The following is a 9,911-nucleotide window of genomic DNA, read 5'->3' as shown; positions in this document are numbered from 1 at the left end:
GTACAAATCTGTTTATGGCTGATGAATAAAAAATAAAAAACTGGGGAAACTGTAATTTTTGTTTATTCAGAGCCGAAGAATGTGTTTTTTTCTACAAGGAAAAATGTTAAACACAGAAAAGTACTTTAGTTACATGAAGTTACTAAGACGTTTGTTGTTCAAGCTGATTTTTGTTTGTTGAATTGGACAACTTTATTAAAACTGACAACATAACACTAGCTAGAAGCTAAAAGAAGCTGAAAACTAGCAAGAAGCAAAAATCTAGGTAAAAGTTGTAAAAATGCTAAGCAATAACTAAAAGTTGCCAAAGGCTCGCAAAAGGATATACTTTTACTGTTTTAACTTTTGGCTAAATAAAAACTAAAAGTAAAAAAAAATGCTACATTAAATATAAAAAGCCAAATGCTAGTTATATGTAGCAAAGAGTTGCTAAAAGTAGCCTTAGCTTAACTAAAATCTCAAAATAGCAAGACAGTAGCTAAAAGCCTAAATTAACAGATGACCAGCTAGAGCAGGGGTCTGCAACCTTTATGATCAAAAGAACCATTTCTGCTACTTGATGCACTAAAAAAATGTGTCCAGAGCTGCAAAACAATGTACAACTGGGATTATCAACTGGTGGTCTGTGGGCCTTTTCGAGGCCTTTTTGGGAATGTTCACGGCCAGTGGAGGTGTTATAATATAACTAAGAAATATATTGTGAAATTTATTATTATTTTTACACATGGAAAGCCCACGTTCAAATAAACAAGAAAAATACTGTATACTGAATTTCATAAAAACTAGGACAACTGAACGATTCCAGCATTTTTTCTCCTAATTATTCTTATTTTGTAGTCTTCAAATTCTTTAAACTCTGATGGATTTGAGAGAAAGATTATAGAAGAAAATGGAATATTTGAGTAAACAACAGGCTAACATGAGCTAGCATGTTTTACTTTTTGCATTAGCACATTGATCACACATTTGCATACAAATTGATTTCTGTTGTGAGTATAAAAATTACTCAATTATGTTTGGTCACATTTTAAAAGAGAGGGACCRAAGAGCCACATGTGGCCCCAGAGCCTCAGGTTGCAGACCCCTGAGCTAGACGAAGCAAAGTGATAGTGTTTTTACTACTTTTAACTTTTGGCTAACAAAAAGCTAAAAGTACCCAAAGCCTTGCTGAAAGAGTTGGTTAGGTACAGTTTATTACCTTGATTTCTTGAGTAAGTTTGGCCATCTATCAGAGAGAAATTCATTTTCAAGCTAAAATGTGTGGTTTTGTCACGTTTTGAACAGTGAGGATGATAAAATGCCGGTCCACGGGCTCACTCCTCTCCTGCTCTGCTTGTTGCCCGTGTGGAGAATCCTGACGCCAGTCTCAAGTTATCGCCAGCCTGGCCCGTGTCATCTGGTAAGGTGTCCCTTTAAATTAAAAAAACTTTAATCATAAACAGAAACAGCCTGGCAGGCAGAGACTTTCGGCATGTCTTGAGACTTATGTCTGGTCGGAAGAACTCTATTTTAGTCACCTCTCAGCTACTGACGAAACAAAATGTGAATTTTGAAACTGAGCACAAACCCTAACAACAGAACAGAAGTTATTGAAAACTTAGGTTACTGAAATTATTGTTATTTAAAGGAATGTATATCACCCAACCTGCATACCAAACCTTTTAATAAACCAGGTTAAATAGTCTGATGTGGACTTGGTGCACCCTTTAAAGCTTATGTTGTGTTTTTTAATGTTCTTCAGATACAACAAATGGCCCTCTGCAATGATTGCAACCTCTCATCTGTGCCGAATGAACTGCCGGACAACTTAGAGGAGATTCAGCTGAACTACAATCACATTAAAACACTACAGGAAGACTCTCTTCTACGCTACCAATCACTAAACACCCTGAGCTTAGCTTGCAGCGGTCTGGAGAAATTAGAATCAAATGTTTTTCAAGCTTCTACACTGTTAGAGACCCTAAACCTGGCGGACAATAACCTAAACGTCGGCTACCAAGAAAGCAGCCTTGCATTAAGAATGTTACCTGGTCTTAGAGTTCTGGATCTTTCCAAGAACAATTTGGCTGAAGAAATGGCTTCCGTACTCCTTCAGAACTTGACGTCCTTGGAGTACCTCAATCTCTCTGGGAACCTGTTGAAGAGGCTGGATGAGACGTCGTTCAGGGACCTCCATCAGCTCAAAGACCTGGACCTCTCTCGGAACATCATGTTCGAAATCGACAGCGCTTTCGACGGCAACCCAAAGCTTCGGCGGCTCAACTTGGCGTTCAACTACCTGCAATGCCTGGTAGACTTCCACATGACTCAGCTGGTGGTCCTGAACGCCAGCCACAACTTCATCGAGTGGTTCATCTCCAGGCAAGACCTCAATGAGACCTTCCAGCTGGAAACGCTCGATCTGTCCAACAACCAGCTCTTCTTCTTCCCTTTCCTGCCCAGCCGGAGTAACGTACAGAACCTTTACCTGTCCCACAACATCATGAGATTCTACGAACGCTTTGTCGACAACATCACGTCCGCAAATGCGTCCATGACTATCGAGTTCTACAATCTGAAAAAATACGTGAACAATGTAACGGCTCAGCTGTGGGATGACGATCTTCACGGGGACATTTCCAGAGTGGAGATTTTGGACCTGAGGGGAAACCAGGTGGATTATTTCCCTCGTGGATTCATCAGGAAAATGTTGTCCCTGTCAAGACTTCAAATGGGTACGAACTGTTTGGAAACCCTAAATCTGACGTCAGAGCGGTTCTCTGACAGCTTGCTCGAGCTGGACGTCAGCAACAACATCCTGAACCAGATTTCTGCAGACAATGATACGCTCATTAATCTGGGTAATTTGACTTACGTCAACCTGAGCCTGAACAATCTGAAGGAACTACCGTATGGATTATTTTCTTCGTTGCCAAAGATCCGATCGGTGGATCTCAGCTATAACAACATTAACATTTGCCGTTCGGAGCAAGCTGAAGTAAGAACGCACGACTTCTCAGCTTGCATAGATTGGAGCAACATCAACTCCCTCAGACAACTTTCCCTCAAAGGGTGCAACCTAAAAATTATCCCAGACCATGCATTCACCGGGTTGGCACTGACGCACCTGGAGCTGTCCGACAACACTGGGCTCGCCGTCCAAGATTCGTTACAAAATTTAGGACGGACGTTGCAACACCTGGGTTTAGGAAACACTCAAATACAAGACCTCGACTTCTCCCCTTTTCAAAGTTTGAGGTCTTTAAACCTTTCCAGAAACTCGCTTCCCCATTTTCCCTCCTCAATTCAAAATATGGACTTGAAAGTTCTGGATTTGAGGGACAACGAACTGTCTACGATCCCCAGTGGTCAAGCCTACACGTTAGCCTCGAAGCTTCAGACTGTTTTTCTCACAGGAAATCGGTTCAACTGCTGCCAAACCGAATGGTTCCGGACATTTGAAACAACAAACAGGATTAATATGGTCGGGTGGACTGAGATCCGATGCAAGGACCTCCTGCGTATGAGTCACAGAATGGCAGACTCACATTTGTTTGTGTGTTTCGAAGGAGAATCCATTGTGTGGTACGTTCTCCTCATTGTACCGGTCTGTTTGTTCTGTGTTGGAGTCTCTATTGTTATTTTCCTCACCTTCAAACCCAATATGCTGCAAAAATCAATCAAAAAGAAATATTTAAAGCCCACTTCATACTGATACTTTATAAATCCCAAGCAAAGTTTAGCTCATTACGTTGTTGAGAAATGTAGCCGAATGGATTAGAAAATAAACTCAACTGAATTTTTAAATCTGACTTTTACTGGTTTTACTGCAAACTTTGTTATTTTAGATAATAGTATATCAAAACTTTGAACTTGTTCAGGAGATCAACTTAGTTTTCATCATTTTTTGTTTCAGGATACTTGTCTGAACTTTAAGCATTAGTTCTTTTTAGCTTCTAGGTAGCATTTTGCTACAAAAGGCTAGTTAAAAGTAGCAATAAGGCTGGAATAAAATTAAAAGYAAAACACTACCWAGGAGCYAAAGTTKAACTGAAAGCTAAATTAGCAAAYAACTAGCTMAAATGRGCAACATGCTAGATAAAAGCTAAAATAGCTAATCTTTTGTAAATTTTTCTAACATTTTGCTGATTTTAATTTTAGCTAGTCTCATGCTACTTTTAGCTTTAAGCTAGTCTTGTACAAATTTTTAGCACTTAGCAAACCTTTTGCTAATTCTRTCTTCTAGCCTTTTGCTATGTTTAGCTTTAGGCACACCTTTTGTCACTTTTGACATTTTTCAACTTTTGGCTTTAAGTTGTATTTCTTTTTTTTAGCTTCTTTCTTTTAGATAGTTTTAATCATTTAAATCTTTTAGCAAGCCCTTTGCTGCTTTTAAACTTGAGACAGATTTAAGATTAGCTTTTAGCAAACTGTTTACTATGTTTGGCTTCTAGGTTGTCTTTTGCTACTTTTAGCTTCAATCTAGCCTTTCGCTACTTTTAGCTTTTGCTATATTTAACTTTTAGGTAGCCTTTTGTTGTTTCAGTTGTTGATAGTTTTGTTATTTTTAGCTTTTTAGTTAGTTAGCATCTCTTTGCTACTTATGCTTTTATCTAAMCTTYTGCTACTTTTAGCTTTAAGCCAAAATTTTTGCTACTTTCAGTCAACCTACYGTTACTTATAGCTTCTAGTTCACTACTTTAACTTTTGTTGTTTTTAGTTTGAAGTTTTCTGCTTTTATCTTTTAGGTAGCAATTTGCTACTTTTACCCTTTAGCTTCTTGTAGCAGCTGTTCTATGCATTTTAGTTAGCKTCATTAACAAACTTCAGCTGTCGTTCAGCTGCTTGCAGTTTTACGGTCTTTCTTTACGAGCTGCGGTTCCAATCTAGGCCCTAATTCTAATACCACCATGCAAAACTGTGGCTGCGTTCATGTGGGACTCGGTTTGTGTGTGTGTGTGTGTGTGTGTGTGTGTGTKTGTGTGTGTGCAGAAGTAGTGTGATGCAAGCTGTTGCTATATGCGGCAGAGGAAACATGAAATGTCCTGTTTTGCAGCAACCGCTCAGTTCTGTATCTCGGAGAGGAGGGGTTTGCGGTTTCCTTCCCATCAGAGACACAAAAAAAAAAATAAATGCATCACAGACGTAAAATTCCAGCACATGAAGAAGTCATGAAGGTGTGGACCTCGGCTGAATTTATTTTGCTGCAGAAACGACGTCAAAGCAGATAACTTCCTGTGAATAATAACAGATAATCATCAGCGTAAAACGACATCGGCGAGTGCAAATGAAAAAACAAAGGAGCGTTTTTTTTTGCTCGAGCCGTTCAGCAGTGGGGAGGCTGGCAGAAAGGTTCAGCTCTGTTAAAAAGTGTCGAAGCCAAACCAGAGAGTAACCAAAATACCGCTGTGGTGGTGCTCCGGGTCATGGTGGTTGGAACGTTAAAAAGAGAAACCAGAGCGAAGCCTCGGCAAAGCCTCAAGCTAACAAAATCTGTTTTTGTTTTTTTATATTAGAAAATGCTGCTTGATTACAACTGTGACTTTATTTTAAACAAAAACTAAAATAAATACGGTAAAAAAAACGGTGAACTCAATAAAAAGCCAAAATGTGTTTTTAATTAAAGGACTGTCTTATTTTTTTGTGATTGACGCCGCGAGGAGCAGCAAAAACTACTGCAAAACGTAGGTTTTCAGTTTCCATAAGGAAATTAGCTGCGAGAGAAACGAAGATGAAGACGTCTGCTGAGGTCTTTCTCGTGGCCGCGCAGAGATRAAGCCTCGAATAAAAACCGAACAAAATGTCCCTGTGAGACAGAGCTCAGTTTAAAAAAAGACCGGTTTGAGGAAGAAACTTTGCTGGTGGTCAGATTGTGAACGGAGAGGAACTGTACTTGATTACTCAGCTTTATTATATAAAAAGTCAGCTTTATTAAAAGGTTAAAGTGTTTTCATTGAAATGTCTTGACTTGAAATGTAACTTTTAGTGTTGCTGTTGTAGAGCAAGAAAAACATGAGTTAATGTTGTTTTAGCCCCAAAAAAATCCATGTTTTTGTTGCTGTTTTTGCGGTCATGAGGTCCAMACTTGAGGTGGCGTCGATGGTTTTTATTCTCCTCTGAAGCTAACGGCCTCGGTTTCTCACAGATGAAGGTAAAAACGTTTGGAGAAGTGAAACTGGACGGGGAACGATCAAATGAGCTTCATTCTGAAAGCGGCTGTGGGACACGTGGAGCTRCCATCTAGAAAGAAAAAAGAGCCGAAGTGGAACACGTTTTGGACGTTTTTACCAACATGGATCAGTCGTGTGATCGTCCTGGGTGTTTTATTTGTTTCGCTTCTCTTCAGCAGGTCTTCAGGTTCTGCAGGGGCCTCGGGTGGCCCTCAAGGACCAGGACTGGTCTGCAGTCCTTGTAATCCAACTTTTACTGGTTTTACTGAAAACCTTGTTATTTTTTTATTACATCAAAACTTTCAGCTCGCTCAGGAAATCAACTGACTTTCAGATTTCATCATTTTCTGCTTCAGGACACTTGTCTGAACTTCCTTTTAGCTTCTAGCTAGGYTAGTTAAAAGTAGCAATATGGCTGGATTAAAATTAAAAATAGCAAAAGACTACCKAGGAGCTAARGTTTAACTGAAAGCTACATTAGCAAATAACTATTTAAAATGAGCAAAAGGCTAGATAAAAGCTAAAGCAATAAGTTTCTTATCTTTTAGCTAATCTTTGTAAAGTTTAGCTTTTTTAAGCTAGTCTTTTGCAATTTTAGCACTTAGCAAACCTTTTGCTACTTTTTTCTTCTACGTAGTTTTTTTTTGCTGTTTTTAGCTTCAAACTAGCTTTCGCTATGTTTAGTTTTACGCAAATTTTTAGTTATTTTTAACTTTAGGTTAGCCATTTGCTAATTTAGCATTCTAGGTAGCCTTTTGCTSTTTTTAGCTTTAAGATAGYCTTTTGTTACTTTTAACTTCAAAGTAGTTTTTCCAACTTTTGACTTTAAGTCAGGTATATTGCTACTTTTAAGTAATTTTCGGTCATTTTAATCTTTCAGCAAGCCTTTCGTTACTTTTAACTTTAGCATAGCCATTTGCTAATTTATCATGTTTAACTTCTAGTTAGTTATTAGCTATTTTAGCTTCAAGCTAGGCTTTCACTACTTTTATCTAGASCTTTGCTGCAGGGGCCTCGGGTGGCCCTCGAGGACCAGGACTGGTGTGGTTCTTTACCAGGGCTACCGTACATTTGCACGTTAGCCAAATAGCTAATCACCTGGCAGCACCTYGGTTCATTTAGACATCTAGACACGGTGYTGAAGTTCAAACCAAGYATCAGAGCAGGCCGGGAATAAAGTGGATCTGAGGGATTTTTAGACAAGTCGTTGGGATTTCAACTCACGACCGTCTCTAGGGTTTTACAGGAACTCCTCAGATCAGGTGAAGTCCAGTTTTGGCGAGCCTCAAACGAAGAGAACAGCAAAATAAGCTTGTTTGGCGACGAAGATTTGGCAAATTTTTCACACTCAGCTCAACTGTTCATCACTCAAATGCATGTTCCTTACAAATGTGGCAACATTTAAAGGGGCAATATCATGTACAGTAAAATCAACTTTTTTGAGTTTTATATCATGTTATAATGTTATACTCTCATAAAAAACATCAAAGAAACAAAAACTACTTAACAGCAACTAATTCCTCTGTCTTGAAGCACACCTTGCAGTTTTAAGATGACCTCCAGCTACCTGACATTTTACCTCAATATGTTAAAAAACAAACAGATTTTCTGCTATTTTTTGGGATTAAATAGCTTGAATCAAGTTGATTTAGCAAACACTTACTGATAACCTGATATCCTGAGGTATTTTACTAACAGACACACGATGCTTTCACAGCAGCGCTCGACATCGAGCTTCAAACAAGACAAATATTCKGCTGAACTCTGAAAATAAAAGTCTGTCAAACTGATTTTTATCTAAACTTCAGATTCATTTTCTCCCAGGCAGCGAGCGTGTAATCTGATATAAAGTCGATCACACACACATTTTTCTTTTTTTTTGTCTCTGGACTTGAAAGCCTCTCTCTGCATGCGAGCCGAAGATGCTTCTGCTGAAACGGCAGATCTTAAATGTTTTGGCAGCCGTCGACGTGAGTGAAAATAAGGACCGCTGAAAGAGGAAGTGCCTTTTCTCAGGCATGCTATCGCTCGTCTGATCGTCCGTGTGAACCGGTTAGCGCTCGCTCAGAGGACTGTCCTCTGTGCTGGTTCATCTGTAACAGAAAAGTAACGAGTCTCTTCTCTTCTGGGACGTTTGGRAAAACAAACTAATGGAAGTTAAAACCTTTTAGGGTCAAAGGTGAAATCAAACAGTTGTGGCGTAATCAGGAAACAAAACTGCAACAACCCATTGACTAATGGTTGTGTTTTTAAAAATGCAAATMCTCCTGTTTAATAAGATGAACAGAGTTTATTAGTCAATACGCAGTTTGCAAAATTCACTTCCTCTTAAGCCCTTCCTGCTCTCCTGAGAACCTGTTTAAACAGAAACTTATCGTAAAACTCATCCTGAACTTTAAGAGTTTTCCAGATGTTTTTACAGCGATGGGCACTGCTAATTCGCTAACAACGTAATTAGCTTCTCATTTAGCAAATTAGCTTTTTGCTAACTTTAGAAACAGTTAGTGGACCGATTAGCAGAAGCTAATAAAGATGTTTGTATAAAACTAAACTCGTTGCAAATTAGCTTTTTGCTAACTTTAGAAACGGTTAGTGGACCATTTCTAAATTTAGCAAAAAGCTAACTTTAGAAACGGTTAGTGGACTGTTTCTAAAGTTAGCTTTTTGCTAACTTTAGAAACGGTTAGTGGACCGATTCTTAAGTTAGCAAAAAGCTAACTTTAGGAACGGTTAGTGGACCGATTAGCTTCTGCTAAATAAGGTCCGCTAAACATTTCTCAAGTATAAAACATCTATTTTTGTGCAGTTTGWCCCAAACTAAACAAAAACTATCAGCAGGATGTGTCAGACACCGTGTGTTAGCATGTAGCATCTTTAGCAGCTAAACTTCAAATTGAGAGCATCATAAAGAAGTGAAATAACTTTTAACAATAATTGAATACAAAAACTGACAAGGTATAAAATATGATAAAGAAAGTTTTGATATTTGAGTAACTTCAAAAAGTTTTYATAAAAATGCTTTTATTYTGAAAGARGTAAACTGGAAGCATCACCAGTTAAGAGCTATAAGTCTGGTTTGGATTGGCTGATTTGCCACAGATCCCGCCCACCTTCAAATTAAACCAATAGAAAACGAACATCACCATCTGTAAGTTTAGCGTTAGCTTCCGCTAATTTTGTAACGTGTTTAGYGGATTAGCATTATCTGAGCWACAATTCTTGTYAAGCAGATTAGTGAAGCTAACGTTTTGGTTAGCTGTGCCCACCACTGTATATTTATACGTAAATCTTTAAACGAGGGTCTGCGCTCAACGTAAACAAAGAAGAATCTGATGAAAAAGTAGAAGCTATGCAGGTTTYTCATACGTAAACAAACACACTGGGAAGTTAGCAGACATTTACAAAAAAATAAACTTAAATTTTTTTTAATTCATGGACACTTTAAACAGATATGAGAAAAAATATTTCCAGTTTCATAAAGATGTTTGTATAAAACTAAACTCGTGTTGCTCCTGCTTGTTTTTAACACGTAAATATTAAAAATGAGGAAAAAAAAAAACCCACAGGAAACATCAGTTAAACTTGTTTGTTAGCGAATCACAGGAACTATTAGAGGACGAACATCTACAGGTGTTGTGGCGTCAGCTACATTCAAGATGGCCGCCACAGCAGATTCATTTAAATGTTCCTAAAACCTCTTAAGTAGTTCATAARAAAATTTGCTAACAGACAAATGAATTTTCCTAAGAACTAATTTATTTT

At 38.3% G+C, this 9,911-nt stretch overlaps 1 protein-coding gene across 1 annotated transcript in view; it reads left to right on the top strand.

Moving 5' to 3' along the window:
- The window catches only part of nrros (negative regulator of reactive oxygen species), an 8,902-nt gene extending 5,111 nt beyond the window's left edge, over nt 1-3,791 (top strand). The window contains exons 2-3 of the mRNA XM_014001623.1: nt 1,285-1,399; nt 1,742-3,791. Of these exons, the coding sequence (XP_013857077.1) occupies nt 1,298-1,399; nt 1,742-3,694 (2,055 nt within the window). The 5' untranslated portion in view covers nt 1,285-1,297 and the 3' untranslated portion in view covers nt 3,695-3,791. The remainder of the gene's footprint in view (nt 1-1,284; nt 1,400-1,741) is intronic.
- The last annotated feature ends 6,120 nt before the right edge of the window (nt 3,792-9,911 follow it).

The sequence above is a fragment of the Austrofundulus limnaeus genome, unplaced genomic scaffold, assembly GCF_001266775.1.
Source record: "Austrofundulus limnaeus strain Quisiro unplaced genomic scaffold, Austrofundulus_limnaeus-1.0 Scaffold9, whole genome shotgun sequence".
Lineage (NCBI taxonomy): Eukaryota > Metazoa > Chordata > Actinopteri > Cyprinodontiformes > Rivulidae > Austrofundulus > Austrofundulus limnaeus.
Note: the sequence above shows the minus strand (reverse complement) of the source record. Positions and strands in the feature narration are given on the sequence as shown.